The 17811-nt window shown below is 34.1% G+C and overlaps 1 protein-coding gene across 1 annotated transcript in view; it reads left to right on the forward strand.

The window, feature by feature from the left end:
* The window catches only part of LOC123634569 (WD repeat-containing protein 47-like), a 62234-nt gene extending 48693 nt beyond the window's left edge, over positions 1 to 13541 (forward strand). The window contains exons 3-6 of the mRNA XM_045546304.1: positions 5617 to 5795; positions 8577 to 8834; positions 11861 to 11936; positions 13521 to 13541. Of these exons, the coding sequence (XP_045402260.1) occupies positions 5617 to 5795; positions 8577 to 8834; positions 11861 to 11936; positions 13521 to 13541 (534 nt within the window). The remainder of the gene's footprint in view (positions 1 to 5616; positions 5796 to 8576; positions 8835 to 11860; positions 11937 to 13520) is intronic.
* Positions 13542 to 17811: the final 4270 nt, after the last annotated feature.

Raw genomic sequence — 17811 nt, forward strand, 5'->3', positions numbered from 1 at the left:
TTCATTATATTCAATCTCTCTCTCTTCTCTCTCTCTCTACATGCATATATGTGTGGGTGTGTGCACTAATACATTATTTAAATAAGTGTATTAGGTTTTTTTGGACAAACAGAACCAGTAGGAGATATATATATATATACAGATATAGATGTATATATGTGTGGGTGTGTACATCTATATCTATATATATCTCCTATTGGTTCTGTTTGTCTAAAGAAACCCAATACACTATTATTTAAAATAGTGACTGATATAAATAATTGCATATAATTTAGTGAGGGGCTATTGAGCTATGCCCCCTTCCTTAAAACTCTTTCCTGATTCATTCCTATGGCATCTTTCTCTACTTGTCTCATTTTTTTTTCTATATGATTATTCACTCTATTACTGTTTTCTGTAATCTCTATGATTATTTATTCTATGATTGTATTCACTCTTTTCTTGTACATTAAAATGTGTACTTCCCAGTTATTCACTTTAGGTTTGTTGCTCTCTCTCCTTTCCCATTCACAATTTCAGTAACTAACTTTTCTGCCTCTGTATTTCCATAGAAATATGAGAATATGTTTTTCTCTCCATTAATATTGAGCTGAATTAATTTGTTACATGTCTACCTTTCTCTCTAGAAGGCAAATTTGGGGGAAGAAATTATATATTATTCATTGTTGTATTGTAATTGGTTAGTATATTGTTAGGTGCACAGAAAGGACAATAAACTTCTTTTGTTGAAGTAGCTTGAACTGGAATATTAGTAGGGATAATCCAGGAAGAAAAAGTCAGGATTTTAAAATTCTCTATAGGAAAAGAACAAAATTATTTCTATAGCAAATTTTAAAAACCTAGAATATTTTGGAATATTTCTAAGTTTTTAAAATAACAGAATTTGAATAATCTAGTTCTGTATAAACATGGAATAGGAATAGATCAATCTGAACTGGCAGACTTAGTTTGATTCAAGATGGTAAAATTTAACCAAAATGCCTTTTACCTTGGTTACTTTTTTTCCTCTCTAACTTCCTATTTCTCTCTTTCAATCATGTTAGTGAGTTAGATGTGTTAAAAAAAATAGAGCTGGCAAAGCTATGATTTCGAGTGTACAAAAATTTAATGTGATGCAGTTGTAGAGTTTTCTGTGTTTCCATTATAAGGGAGATAAATATTGGCTTGTAGCTAGAGCATAATACATCAGGTTGGCAGAGAAAAACTATTTTGTGAATTTACACAAATATACCCAAGTGAGAATTTTTTGGAGGAAAATATGGAAAAAATGGAACCAAATCCTCATTATATGTTTCTGGATATTTAACATTAATTGGACTTCAGATAAATAAGAATATTAAGATTATTCCTTTAGGCAAAGTTGAAAAATGAATGAATAAGCAAGTTTTCCCTAAGTTCTGAGTACATTTCTGAAATTATAGGATTATTGATAGAAATGCATTTAAAAGACTGGGCCTCCTGGCCTTTATTACAAAAGAACTGAGTAAATTAACTGGGATCACAGCAGGGTTTTATCATCAAGGAAGAAATTAGTTCAATGTCTTTTTAAAAGCAATTTTGGAAACTGTGATCTTGCTGGAAGGCAAAGTGAGAAATATATTTGACTGTCAAAGAGAAGCATTCATTGATTTCTGTCAGTTCTTTAAGATGTTCTTTAATTTCCTCTGCTCTTGTCTTCTGTCCTCTTCTTTTCTCCCTTCTCTCTTCCTTTCCTCTTTGCTACTCTCCTGTCCTCTTTTTCCTTGATAGTACTGACTTCTAGTATTCAATATGTAGTAATATTTGCCATGCAAAATCACGTCTTTTAGCTATCTTTTTGTCAAGGGATAAATAATCAGTTTCTGAATTGGTTAATTAATAATCCCTCACCATTCATTCACAAATCATTTCCTTTTCTAAAAAAAAAAAAAATCAGTTCTGCTGTTGTTATCTACTCTACAAAGATGAATGAGATGAGGTATCTTTGGTCAAAGTGCCCAAGATGGTCAGTGCAGTAGCATCCAACTATGAGACCAAATTTGAAAATGACTTGTGAAGTTTTAAAATATAAAGACCCAAGCCCACACAGACATATTAAACCAAAATCTCTGTGGTAAGGTCCACTGTTTATATTTTCTGAAATTTTCACAGTTAACTCCAATGTCTACCAAAGATGACAACAGTGGGCAAATGGAATGAGTACTTAATGGAGTATGAATGACACAATAGTAGAATGAAAAGGATGGGTCTGACTACAAATTTTAGGTGAAAAATTTAGGGCTTGAATTGAATACTAGTTCAGGTGCTTGCTTCAGCAATTATAAAACCCAGCCCTGGTATCTATAGATGCCAATACAACTTCCTCCCATTAGATACAGTATTAATTTCATCTCATTAACACTACTTTGCCAACTAAGTGTGTGTGTGTAGTATATCATCACATCAAAAGAACCATAAAATACAGAATATGCAGAATATGTGAAATTCTAGTAAATTGGCAAATTCCCTGAATCCACACACTTTATTTTTAGTTACTCTATGAATAATACTGTTTTAGTTATTGGAGAATTAGCTGTGAACCAAATATAAAATGGACAAACTTCTTGACTTGCAGAAGCTGACATTTTAGTGGGAAAAGAGAGAACATAATCTTATGAACTACTGATAGACTGAAACAAAATCCACACTTTTCACCTCTCACACAAATGCGTATTTCTCATGTCTGGCAGTAGTCCAATCAAACCCAGGACTGACAGAGGCCCTGCACTTGCCACCCTAGAAAAATATCTCATCTCCAAAGAAGGATTCTTATGCTAACAGGTGAAAAGTGCTCCCGTTCTTGAAATAATGGTGGAAGGATGGTGAAATAATATTGAAAACAATGGATTCTTCAAAGGTTCTAGTACCAAGTATGGGAAATACCAAGTGACCTGGGCCTCAGTAGAGATTTCTCTGCGAAAAGCATCATAGGCTTAAGGATGCAGAGACCAACCTTGTCACTATTACGGTGAAAAACGCTATGGAAATGGCAAATAATTACTTTTCACCAAATGCGCACTTCTCATGTTTGGCGGTAGTCCAATCAAACCCAGGACTGACAGAGGCCCTGCACTTGCCACCCCAGAAAAATATCTCATCTCCAAAGAAGGATTCTTGTGCTAATGGGTGAAAAGCGCTCCCGTTCTTGAAACAATGGTGAAAGGATAGTGATATAATACTGAAAACAGTGGTTTCTTCAAAGGCTCTAGTACCAAGTATGGGAAATAAAAAGTTACCTGGGCCTCAGTAGAGTTTTCTCTGGGAAAAACCCGTAGACTTAAGTATGCATAGACCAACATTATCACTATTGCCCTGAAAAACGCTATAAAATGGCAAATAATTACCAACATACTGGTTATTTCAAAAGTGTCAGGCTAAAATCTGAAACAGGGTCTGCAGTTTTCATGTCTCACACAAATGTGCACTTCTCAAGTCTGGAGATAATCAAATCAAACACAGGACTGACAGAGGCCCTGCACTAACACCCCACACAGAAATCTCAACTACAACAAAGAATTCTTATGCTAATGGGTGAAAATTGCTCCGGTTCTTAAAATAATGCTGAAACCATGGTGGAATAATACTTAAAAGAACGATTTCTTCAAAGGCTCTAGTAGCAAGTATTGGAAATGCCAAGTTTACTGAGCCTCAGCATAGTTTTGTCTGCAAAAACTATGGTAGGCTTAAGGATGCAGAGACCAATCTTATCACAATTATGGTGAAAAGTGCTATAAAAAATGGCAAATAATTCTCAACATAGTGGTTATTTCAAAAGTTTTGCTGCACACCTCTTGGAAAAATCCAATTACTTGGGCCTAGCCTTAGATTGGTCTACAGAACCAATCGCGATTCCCAGCTGATGAATCAAATGATTCTGAAAAGAACGGTGAAATGTGCAGATCCTATTTCAGTCCTTAGACTGAAACGATCCGCACTTTTTACCTCTCACACAAATGGGCACCTCTCATGTCTGGCGGTAGTTAAATCAAACCCAGGACTTACAGAGACCCTGCACTTGTCACTCCAGAAAAATATCTCATCTCCAAAGAAGGATTCTTATCCTAACGGGTGAATAGTGCTCCCATTCTTGAAATAATGTTAAAGGATTGTGAAATAATACTGAAAACGATGGTTTCTTCAAAGGCTCTAGTACCAAGTATGGGAAATACCAAGTAACCTTGGCCTCAGTAGAGTTTTCTCTGGGAAAACCATCGTAGGCTTAAGGATACAGAGACCAACCTTATCACTATTATGGTGAAAAACGCTCTAAAAAATGGAAAATTATTATCAACATAGTGGTTATTTCAAAAGTGGCAGTCTAAAATCTGAAACAGGATCTGCACTTTCACGTCTCACACAAATGTGCACTTCTCATCTCTGGAGATAATCAAATCAAACCCAGGACTAACAAAGGCCCTGCACTTACAGCCCACACAGAAATCTCAACTACAAGGAAGGATTCCTATGCTAATGGGTGAAAATTGCTCCGGTTCTTAAAATAATTGTGAAACGATAGTGGAATAATACTTAAAAGAACGATTTCTTCAAAAGCTCTAGTACCAAGTACTGGAATTGCCAAGTTCGCTGGGCCTTAGCATAGTTTTGTCTATGAAAACTATTTTAGGCTTAAGGATGCAGAGACCAACCTTATCACAATTATGGTGAAAAGTGCTATAAAAAATGGCAAATAATTCTCAACATAATGGTTATTTCAACAGTTCTGCCCCACACTACTTGGAAAAATCCAGTTACCTGGGCTGAGGGTTAGATTGGTCTAAAGAACCAATCTCAATTCCCAGCTGATGAATCAAATGATTCTGAAAATAACAGTGAAAAGTGCAGATCCTGTAATTACATTCACAATATTGTGCAACCATCACCGCTATCTAGTTCCACTATCTAGTTTCTCTCTATGGAATCCTATTAGAGGCCAGGCATGGTGGCTCATGCCTGTAACTCTAGCACTCTGGGAGGCCAAGGTAGGAGGATTGCTTGAGACCAGTAGTTCTAGACTAGTCTCTGCCAAAAAAGAAAACAAAATTAGCCAGGCATGGTGGCGTGTGCCTGTAGTTTCAGCTACATAAGACACTGAGGCAGGAGGGTCCCTTTAGCCTGGGAATTTGAGGTGCAGTGAGCTAAGATTGTGCCACTGCACTCTAGCCCAGGCAACAGAGTGAGACCCTGTCTCCAAAAAAAGAAAAACCTGTTAGGCCATTTATGTGTTTATTAAATATTAATGCAGTACCTCAGTATGTGTTTTTTTTAAAGAAATGCCAAATTTGTATTAGTCTGTATCTACATTCATATTCTTTGACCATGTCACCCTTATAACCCATATAATTTTTATTTTTATTTTGGATTAGTCCAGGAAGCAAGGCGATCATTCATTTTGATTATTTTTTTGCTATAGAATAAAGCAAATTAACTCATCTACTTGAGTATTAAGACATGATATTTTTTCAAAGAGTGATATATTATTTTGTAATTGCTAAACACAGCTATTGTATATTTTAGTCAGCATTTATAAAAGATCCTGTTCAGTAAAAACATATATTGTGATAGTCTGCTCAAATATATTGTTTTTCTGATATTTTTAAGTTTCGAGATTCAACAGAACAATTTCAGGAATATTACAGGCAGAGATTACGCTATCAACAGCATTTGGAACAGAAGGAGCAACAGCAACAGATATACCAACAGATGTTGCTCGAAGGAGGTGTCAATCAGGAGGATGGTCCTGATCAGCAGCAAAATCTTACTGAACAGTTCCTTAATAGGTTGGTCTTTAAGTCACTTTTTAAAAATATAAGGAATTATCTGAAAGCTATTTAAAGCATGCAATAACTGCTACTTTCCATGTATAGTTTGAAATTTTAAGGCTTTTTAAGTGTTTCAGGTAACATGGGGTTACATGTTGTCTTCCAGTCATAGCATTCTGGGGCTCATCTAGTTTTGTCCTTCTTTCCTAAGCAACTAGAGCAGAAGAGTGTGGTGGTTCAGTACACAGGATGGAAGAAGACTGCCAGGTAGATCCAGCTCTGTCCTAGGGTAGCTGAAGATCTAGGGGAAGTTACTCTGTTTTGGCCTGTTTCCTTTATCTACTTCACAAGGTTACCACGAAGATTAACTGAGTTACTCTACGTAAAGTGCTTGGAATAGTAACTGGCACATTGTAAGCACTCAGTTGTTATTGGTTGTTATTATGAGTGCTTAAGCCTACGGATTCTTTGGGATTCAATATATTTAAATGGTTCTTTCTTATGATTCCTGCCAAAGTAATATGAGCTATATTGTTTTTAGTTATAGGAGATAATGTATACACACATATACATATATGTGTGTATTTTTTTAAAATCAACAAAACAGAATATACATATTTAAGTGAGCAAGGGTTGTTGAAAGATTAAATGAGTTAATATATTACTGTGTAAATGTACTTAGAACAGTTCCTGGCACATAGGAAGCATGCCATAAACATTGGCTATCATCATGATTATGATTAGGTGACTGCGATGGTGACTGTCAGTTCTTCACTTGATTCAATAATATTAGAAGTAATCTGCTTGACACTCTGAGCATTGTGCAAGTCAACGAGCCTGAAAATGATCCTGTCTTCAAACCTTTAGACAGAGAGTGTTTATAGTGGTGATCTCAAGAATCTAGTAGGCTTCTCAACATTCACTTTGCGGATTGTTTTCTTATCATTTCTGATCAAGTCCGTGGCTTGTCAGAATTATCCTAATCTGATGAATTGCCACTTCTGGTTTTTGGATGTCTTCTTCATAGCCATAAAAGTCATGGTTGCAATTTGACTTCCTGACCAACTTATTTTTCAGTGAAAGCAGAGTAGCTAGCAGTGACTCCAATAGTGGTAGGGATGTACTTCCTCAGGAAAAAAGTTAAACTACTCAAGAAGATTCATCTTTCCTTTAAAGACAGTTATAAATAGAATTGAAATTCTTTCTTTTAATTTAGGTTCAGTTTAGAACATATGTATTGTTAAACAGCTGTTTTCAATTTCTTTAGCAATCAGAGTTTCAAATTACATTAAAAGGTAAATAACTCTTTAGTGTTACAATATTTTTTTTCTAGACTCTTTAGTTTTAATATTTGAGCCTGTACCAAGACTTTAAAGTGCCTGACTAATATCAAGGACAAATTGAATGAAGATAGAATTTATAATTAAAAAGTACTTTTTTTTTAAATGTCTTATTCTTCCAAATCATTCTTGTAGCAGATCATCATTTCCAGATTTATATTTTACTTCTTCCTTCCAAGAGGCACAGAAAGAAGAGAAATAAGTCATGTTATATAATAGATCTTACTGAAAAATATCAACTATAGCATGATAGGATTTTTATTAATAGTTCTGTATCATTATTTTATACCTCTTGATCTTTTGTTTTTATTAATACTAATAATTGGCATTACTGATTTGACATTTATTTTTAGGCATATTCTTCCCCTCCCCCATCCCACCTCACTTTAAGAAAGTCAAACTGATGTATTAGCATTTTAAAGACTCTTTATACTTAGTATTTAATAAATTTATTTTACCTCAGACCCTCTTTTTACGGGGAGCATTTCACAGGATTAATGTTTAACAGAACACAATTTGGAAAATGCCGCCTAATTAAAATTTTTAACTGATATTTAGTAAAGGCTGCCAATTCCTTTAATAATATTGAACTGCTTTTTTAAACTGATTTTTAAAGTCTTTTTTATACCCTAAAAATACACATATACAAGGTTTAATGTAGGAAAATTAGAAAATAAAATGAACCATAATACCTCTCAATAATCCTTGTGTTAGTCCTCTCTTATACTGAATCTAGGCTGGATGAAGTGATGCCTGGCTAGTTCTGGGTCTAAGTCTTAAGAGAGCCCTCCAGTTTCCTCTTTATGCCCTTTGTAGCCTTGAGCCCAACATAAGGAGTCAGGCTAGCCTGAAGGGGAGACTATTTGTTAAGGGTGAGGCCCTGATGCTGACTTGTTATGCTCTGTTTTATCTCCCTGGTGCCTGGATCAGAGACTGGCAAATCGTGTTTGTAGAATGAATGAATGAGGGCATGTGTGAATAAGAAGTGATGCCACTTGACTTTTTTTCATCATGGCCTGCTCATCCATTTCTTAGTTGACGTGGTGTTACTTGAGACAGATGGAATGAAAATGGCTTGTTTTGTTTTATTGGTGAAAATTTTGGTAGTGGTGATGCTGTTATTGACTATTTTTGAAAACTTAATTTCAAATTGAAAATTTAACCAAAGTTATGCTGGGGAATAAACAGATTTTTTTTTCTGTTTTTATTATAAAAGCTACCTTTAAAAAGTCTGTGATACCCCTTATGCCTATCTCCTTTGCAGTGTTACACTATGGGAAAACTTGGATCTTCTTCCAGTATCTTGGTTATGTCTTAAGCTGATGATGGTAATTTTTACCACTAAATTTGCCATAAATTATATGTGTATATATTTACCTTCTCAAGCTTTTAATCTTCTATACATTAGGAATGTAGTGAAGTTTTTATTTTAAAATAATTGCATTGTTTAATTTTATAGGTCCATTCAAAAGCTTGGTGAATTAAGTATTGGAATGGATAGCCTTGGTAATGAGGTATCAGTGCTCAACCAGCAGTGTAATGGGAGCAAAGGCGATGGATCTAATAGTTCTTCTGTGACTAGTTTTGCTACACCACCCCACGACTGTAGTCAGAGATTAACACATGAGACTTCAAATATTCACACAAGCACTCCTCGTAATCCTGGATCAACAAATCACATACCTTTTCTGGAGGAATCACCTTGTGGAAACCAAATGTAAGTACTTAACTTTGAAAAATCTGGAAATATTAACTATCTACTAATGAATAGAAACACAGAAAGCTGAATTCTCTTTGGAGCCTTATAAATAAAAGTTTTTGGAGCTCACTACCTACCAAATGTTTTTCTAGTCTGCCTTCATTTATCTATATTCTCTTCTACCAACTTCTGAGTCTCTTTATATCTTTATTTTCCTTCTATTATTTTGTTTGCTTCCTCACTTCAGAATATCTTCCTGATTTTCTTTTTTCTTGTTATTGGTATATTTCAACAAATAATCTCAAATAAAACTCAAAGACTTTCAGAACACTGGAAGATGTTTTACAATATGGTGGAGTGATTGCAGCAAGACAGCCTTGGCAGCTCTGGCAATTACAGCAGTTGAAGACTTTGCATATTTGTGTTTTCACTAGTCAGGGAAAATTTTTATCTTGCTATCATTAGTAAACAAGTGTTAATTATGCAATGGGAATAGTTAGGGAGCATTTTCTTCATTTGTTAACATAAAACACTTTTCAGGGTGGTTCATTTAAAAATGCATGACATCATTTCTCAGCTTTTGGCTAAGATCAAGTGTGAAAATGCATAACTTGCTTTTGGCATTTGGATTCTTATAGGAATTAGGCTTATATCTGAGCATACATTTATCTAGCATTTGCTTCTTCATTATAGTTCCTGTAATACTTGTTTTGAATACTCCTAAAACTAGAACTCAAATTAAAAAAAAAATTTTAATTTTTATTTTTTTCCTTCATTCTACCTCCAGTCAAATTTTGAAATTTAATTTTTTATCAGTGTAGTATATAATAATGGTTTTAAAAGACAAATAGTATTTCAAGGCTTAAAATAAAACCCATCTTTGTTCATGGTTTTTATTTCCTGTAGGCTACCATTTTTGATCCATTTCTGTTTCTTTTGCTATATATTTCCACATTTCTGGATAACATACTTCTATTACTTTATTTTTTTTTTTTAAGAGGTAGGGTCTCATTCTATCACCCAGACTAGAGTGGCCCAATCATAGCTCACAGTAACCTCAAACTCCTGGGCTGAAGTGATCTTCCCACCTCAGCTTCACGAGTAGCTAGGACTACAGGCATGTGTTACCATGACCAGCTGATTTTTAAAATTTTTTTTTATAGAGACATGGCCTCGTTATGTTGCCCAGGCTGGTCTTGAACTCCTGGGCTCAAGCAATCCTTCTGCCTTGGCACCCCAAAGCAATAGGGTTACAGGCGTGAGCAACTGTGCCTGGCCATATTTTGTTATTATCCATTGATTCCCTATCAGACTCCTTAGCCGCAATACCCTCATTTTGTCTACCCCCTTCTTTCCAATATGTATCAACTTTTGTTTAGATCAATATTCAGTGTTAACATTCCTGTGATCATGAAAATGTTATTTACAAGTGGGTCATGTAGTGTAATATGATTACATTTCTTTTTCATACAACTTCTCATTTTTCCTGGGGACAATAATTGCCTCAATTTGGTGTACGTGTGTGTGCACATGCTTAGTTTTCTTAGTATATGTCACTATCTGCAAATGCTTTGAAGCATTTTTGAAAATCATAAAACTTCTCTCATTATAGTAAAAAATATGAGATAATTTCTCTATTCCATTTATTTTCTGTGGTAGCCATCCCTCCAGGTTTACTCCTGCTCCTAGGTCATTTCATATATAGATATAGAGAATCCTGGGACTTTCTTCACTGTTTTCCTGAGATTTTCTTTGCCTCTTCCCTGTATTGGATTCCCTTTCAGGACCTCATGTAGTTTCCTGAGAAGGGGTACATCAGAAGTGAAGTTTCTGAGATGCTGCATGTCTAAAAATGTGTTTACTACATTTAACACTTGATTTGTAAGTAAAGCTGGGTATAGAATTCTAGGATGGAAATCATTCCTTAGCATTTCGAAGGCATTGCTGCATGATCTTCCAATTTCATTTTTCTTATTAAGGAGTCTGGTGCCATTTTGAGTCTTCATCCTTTGTATGAGGGCTGTTGCTATTTCCACTCTGGAATTTTTCAGGTACTTCTCTTCCCTGATAGTCAGAAACTTTGTGATAGTATATCTCAGAGTGGGTCTGTTTTCCTTCATTCTGCTGGGTATTTCATGGGCCCTGTTAAGCTGGAAACTTAAGCTCTGGGAAATTGAAAAATTATTATTTACTTAATAATTTTCTCATCTCCATTTTCTATGGATTTTTTTCCCCTATCATATTTTAATTTTCTAAGAGGTCTTTCTTATTCTCTAATTTTTTCTTCTTCTTTTTTAAAATAGATCTTGCTTTTATTTCCTGGATTCATTATTTCCTCTTATATTTCTAAGGTTTTTAATTATATTTTTGGAGTTTTTGTTCCCTAAATTGCCTCTCTTCTTCCAAGTTCTTTTTTGTTTGTTTTAGTCTCTGGCTTTTTTCTAGGAGGCTTTCTTCAAGTATCTAGAAATCTCTCTCTCTCTCTCTCTCTCCCCGCCGCCCCCCCAACCACTCCCCTATCTAGAAGTCTTTTGTCTGTAAAGAGTGAAGCATTAAAAAAAATCTGTTTGGAAGGAAGGACTACGTATTGTGAGTGGATCTGTCTACCCATTGGCCTCCCAAAAAGTGATTAAGTGGAAACATTGTTTAATAAGGGACCCTCAACTGTCAGGTTCTGTTAGTTTTTTCTCTTAGGCCAGATAATTTTCCTAAATAGCAATCTCCACGCTCATGCCTGGAATAGGATTTAAGCATAGCAAACAGGATTCTGGAACTAAGCTGAGGAAAGGTACTTGACATTTCACTATAAAATATGTGTATTTCGACTTAATCTTCTTTCCAGAATAGCTTTTCACCTACTCCTTACAACTTCTTTGGAATCACTGAATCCAGAGCATCTTAATAAATGTCTCTAGAGAGTAATTTTAACTGGGGTCAGTGAGTGTCATTTGCTAAAAAGAAAAATCAGTGATTGAAAGGATAAATTAATTTATTTTCTGTTTTGATATTTAAAGTAAACTTTATTTGATTTTCTACTCCCACAGCTCATCAGAACATTCGGTCATTAAGCCAACTCTTGGAGATTCTTCAGGGAATCTATCAAGGTCAAGAGGGGAAGAGGTAATATTTTGGGGAAGGAGTTTCATTGTTTTCATATATACATGCAAATTTTGTTAAGGAACTTTAAATTAAAAAAAAAAACAACATTTTAGTCAGGTGTGGTGGCACATGCTACCTGGGAATCTGAGGCAGGAGGATCACTTGAGCCCAGGAGTTTGAGGCTGTAGAGTGTTATGATTCTGCCTTTTAATAGCCACTGCACTCCAGCCTGGGCAACATAGCAACGTCTCTTAAAAAAAAAAACAAAACCTTTTTTAGAAGTAGTCATTATTGGCCAGGCGTGGTAGCTCATACCTGTAAACCCAGGGTTTTTGGGAGGCTGAGGTGGGAGGATCACTTGAGCCCAGGAGTTCAAGAGCAGCCTGAGCAACATAGACTCCATCTCTACAAAAAATTTAAAACTTAACAGGGCATGGTGGTACACACCTGTATAGTCTTAGCTACTCGGGAGGCTGACGCAGGAGAATCACTGGAGCCCAGAAGTTCCAGGCTTCCGTGAGCTTTGAGCATGTCACTGCATCCTAGCTTGGGCGATGAAGCAAGACACCATCTCTTAAAAAAAAAAGAAAAGTAGTAGTCATTATTGTAGTGTTATGTATTTATGTATGTATGTATGTTAGTATTTATCTCAAGGTAGTTGAGCTCTCTGGGCTTAGTGAAAAGGTTGCCTTAGAAAGCACAATTGGACATCTAGAGATACTCGTATTAATAGCCTTGGCACGTGAATTGGGGCTCTGCACTACTCTCTGAACTCTATGGTTAATTTCAGATATAATTGATATCTCCTTTGGGCTTCTCATCAATACACCTGTATTTTTGCTTTGGAACTAGACATCCTTCCCTAACTGGTATACAGCTTCACCATATCTTAGTTCAATTTTAATCCCATAAACAAAGGTGTTATTTCAGATGTCAAACAGTTAACATAAATGAATAAAGTCAATCATTTTCATGATAAGCACATAGGAATATTTGTTCTTTGCAAAATAATTAAACAAGCGCAGTGTTTCCAGTCCTTTTGATTTTCAAGAAAAGGTAGAAATCTAGATTTGCATGTGAAATCTCCTATTTTTAAAATGGCAACAAATTAAAAAACTTTTTAAAACACACTGGAGGAGAGCAAATAAAAGCAATATTTATGGCTTTTGCTATAAAAGTCAACAGTTTTGCATCTCCCTAACCAATTTTCAACAGCTACATACATCTCCTTCTAACCTGAAACTGAGCTGGGAAAGATGTTTTGATTTTGAAGATGTATATGATTAGATCTAGAGAATTCAGGAAAATCCTCCCGTATCAAGGTTCTTAACTTAACCAAGACCTGTGATGTCCTTTGCCATGTAGGGTAGCATATTCCCAGGAACAGGAAATTAAGACATGTACATCTTCAGAGGGCCATTATTATGCTACTACACCTAGGTTCCTCCTTACCACAGCATGACTTGGACACTTTCTCAAGTCAATAATCTGTGCAATTAGAGAGTTTATATCTTTTGTTTCTCATCTCTTCAGATTCAGGGACTTTTATTGACTGATAGTCAGTGTCTTGAACACTGCTTTTATGTATTTGTCTTTTTTTTTTAGTTGTTTTATGGGAAAGAGTAAATCTAATCCTTGTTACTCCACCTTGATTAGAAGCAGTAGCTCTTAGTACATCATTGTTGTAAAATAAATTTTCTTGATTCCGCATAGAGTTGAGCATCTTTTAGTTTCTTTTTTTCTTTTACCTATTTGCCTTTGCTATTCAGGTTTACTATTATAATTTTTATTTACAGAAGTTTGTCTTTTTACCTATTTTTTAATAAAAATTGTATGTTTTGGAAAATAATCTTTTATCAGTTATATGCAACGTAAGTATTTTCTTGCAGTATGCAGTTTACTGTAGTCTCACTTGTTCTTGGGAATTTTTTATTTAGAGAAAATTTTAATATCATTACAAGAATATTTATCATATTTTTAGGATTTGTACTTATGGCATCTTTTCTTGTCATGCAGACATAGAGTATTCTGTCACATATTTCTCCTAAAAATAAAGTTTTGTTTTTTTCACATTCGGTGTATTTCTGTGTATGGTATGAAGTCATGATCTCCATTATTTTTCAAATGAATAACAAATCACATTATTTCTTGACTCGCTTGACTCACGTCTTTGGCTTGATTTATCTTTTGTCAGTTTTGAAAAATTTTTGGGTTCTGACTAATTTATTTTATCTCTCTCCTTTCTCTTCTTCATCTTCTTCTTCAACTCCAATTACATGGATATGTGATCTCTTTCCCATTTCCTATTTATCTTTTGATCTTTTCTGTATTTTTCAATATATTTTATTGTCTCTCCATGCTTCAGTCCAGATACTTTATACTGAACTATTTTCCAATTCACAAATTCTTTCTTCACCTGGGCATAATATGCTAGTAAATCCATGTACTGAAATTTAAATTATTGTATTTTACGTAATGTATAATTCAGCATTTTGGAATAATTTTTTAATACTTTCCACTTACCTCCCATGATTCATTTATTAAACATTAATTACATATTAAGCACCTCATAGTTCTGATATTTGAAAACCTAAATTTTTTGTGTATCTCTTTACATTATCTACTTTTTTTCTCTTGATTTTCAGTCAATTTTTGTCTATATGGCTGTTTATTATTGACAGAATAATAGCCAGTACCCAAAGACATGACTTTGACTCAAAAAAAGTTATGTGACTATTTTTTAATACACACTATGTAATTGATCCAATTAAGACATATTTCAATTTGTTTTTTGTGTACAGGCAAAGAAGTTCAAATTTTGGAAATTACAACTCCACTTTTCCTCCTGAGAAAATTATTTCTCTAGCTAACATTACATCTCATAGAATTTTTTTCTCTGTCATGCTGGCATAGATTCACATTTCTGTTAAGCTGTACAAATTATAATGTAATGTTCTTTTTAAAAAAATGTGTCAGGGTGGTTGCTTTTGTGCCCAGAGAAATATGACAAGCATATGGCCAAATAAGCTAAACAGATAAGAAATTAAAATCATGAATCTGAGCAAAAAGAATTTCAGAAGAAACTTTCATATATTTTAATGAGTTACCAATGATTCCAAGTATAATAAGATTCCTAATTCATAAAGTATGGTTCGAATATATTAAGATAAAACCCTCCCTATGCATTTCATATTATACATAAACATTAAAATAAGAAAAAACAAAAAAGCAAACCAGCAACACTCTTCAAGGTCACAACTACCCTGTAATAAACATTGTTAACGAGTTTGTTGAGGTGTTTACCATTGTTCTGATTTCCAAGCGAGCAAAAACTTCATTAAACTAAAGGCAATTAATTATAAAATGCTTCAAATTGCAACTAATGAGCCTACAGGATTCATTACCAGTGAAGGTCACAGAACTAACTAGATTCCCAAATTTATCTTTATCTCTGGTTGTATGACTGACTGAGCTGCATATTGGGAGGTCTATCACACAGCCATCAATCAGACTGCTGCCCAGCAATAGGGCTGCCGCAAGGCACTCTAATAAAAAGACTGTCAGAGAGCATTCTGTGGACCATGTAAGCTTACTATTGTAAGCTCCATTTTTTTCTAATAATTTAACTCTGATTTGGTTAAAAATAACTTACCTACATATCGAAATGCCCTGTTTCTTAAGAAGAGAAAAGAAATAAACCTTTTATTTTAGCTAACATTTATATACACTTATTAAAATCCACTGGGAATGAAATATTTTATTTTCATAAGTCAAGAAAGTACCAAAAGACATTATGACCATGGACAGTATAGACAGAATGTGACATATGGAAATAAAAAAAAAAAAACAAAACAAACAGAAAAAAAAACACCATGTAAACCCTCTTTTCTCACAATGGCTGAGATTGAATCGGAAAATATTTTCTTATCATATTTTGGTACTTCTTTGTTCTCTCATGAATGTTTATTTATTTGTACTATCTTTCATTTCATTATATGGTAAAGTGTTACATGGAGAATAAGAAAATAAATTAAAAAATAGATTCTCCTTTAAAGAAATATAGACCCTGGTGAATTGAGTAAGATAAACTTTCCAGCTATAATAAAGTGTCATTATAGCTACTGTCATAGAAGCCTTCCAAAGTACACTGAAACCACTAATAAATGGTCAGTGTAACTAATGCTTGCAAAAATGTGATTTTAAGGCCTATTCTCTTCTAGTAGTTTTCCATTGATGCACTGGTCTGCTCTGATCTGCTAGGCCTTATCTGAAATTGAAAGTCTATACATTGTATGTGTGCATGTCATTATTATTCTGACTACATTTTATAACATGGCTTTTGGAAGTACAAGACAAGATATAGAAGGACCAGTTTGGAGCCTACTGAATAATATTTGCAGTCTGTTATAAGTATCTGAATGAAAGCATCAGTGTTCTTGACAGAAAAGAGATGATATATATATATATATATATATATATATATATATATTTATATATATATATATAAAACAGTATAAAGTAAAGTATAGTCAGAACTTCTGTTTTACTGGATGTTGGAATTAAAGGAGAAGAAAGGTTCTGGCTAGAAGTATCAGATTCTATTGCTTGAAATAAGTACAATGTGTTTGAGGAGAACTGTTCTGAGGAAGAAACCAAGAAGTAAGATTTGGGGTATGTTAATTTTTATATGCATAGATAACTTCTAACAGAAGTTTATAAGTAGTCCAGTGGGTACATGGGAATGGAACTCAAGTAAAGACATTTGGTCAGCATTTTCCATCTTTAATTGGAATGTAACTTAGTTCTGTGGATTTAAAATAATAAATTTGCAATGTGTTCTGTTTCAGTGAATATCTGATAACTCCATTCAGAGTAAAGTAAAAAACTAAAATTTTATTATTTAAAATTTAGAAAACTAAATAAGTATAAAATATGTAAATAATTCAAATTATAATTTTTTTCAGTTGATAGCATGGGGATTTATACTACTGAAGTTATGAATGTTTAAAATCAAGCTAAGATTTATGGGCACCTCTGCTAATATTTAACCTGAAAAGGAATCATTTATTGCACAACTGATCAAAAATGAGGATCAGTAGCAGAGAAACAAAAGAGAAAATCATTACAAAAAATAAGGAGTCAATGGTGTCAAATGACTTCTATTGGTCACACTGGAATAGGCCTGAATGATTCAGTGCATATTTTATATGAAGAAGTAGACCATAGTTTTATTGGAATTTTGTAAGTAGAAGCAAGATTCCCAAATGGTACATGGGAAGTAAAAAAGTGCACACAGAGATGGTAATTTGCACTACAGAGAAACTGGGTGAGAAACAACAAAAATTGGGGTATAGCTAGAAGAGTTAAAGGTCAAGTAATATGTTGTACTTTTGGTTTTATTTATGATTTTAAGTATATTTCAGACATCAACAGTTTTTTCAGCTGGTAACAAAGAATCCAGCGAAAATGGAGCAAGGAATTGCAAACACAGGAGAGAAGAGACGAAATAATGGAGCAAAATCCTGGAGTAAATGGAAGTGATCAAATCAGGATCTGAGGTGAAGAATAGAGCCTTAAAAGTAGATTAGAACAAAAAGATGGTAGATTTGTAAGTACAGAGGCAAAAATTTTACATATTGTCTGCTAAGAGAATTACCTATTTAAGTCACTTTTTCATTTTCCATTTGTACTGGGCATGACATGGAATTCAGAATCACCCAAGTTCAATTTCTAGCTACTAACTATCAGGTGAGGAACCTAAAGCAAATAACATCCATGAAGATTAGTTCTCTCATTTTAAAATTGGAACAATAATTTCTATCTTAAAGAGTTCCTGTGATAATTAAATGAGACAGTGTTTGCAAAAATATTAAGTACAGTAGATGGCAAAAGGTAA

Source organism: Lemur catta, chromosome 3 (genome assembly GCF_020740605.2).
Source record: "Lemur catta isolate mLemCat1 chromosome 3, mLemCat1.pri, whole genome shotgun sequence".
Classification (NCBI taxonomy): Eukaryota; Metazoa; Chordata; class Mammalia; order Primates; family Lemuridae; genus Lemur; species Lemur catta.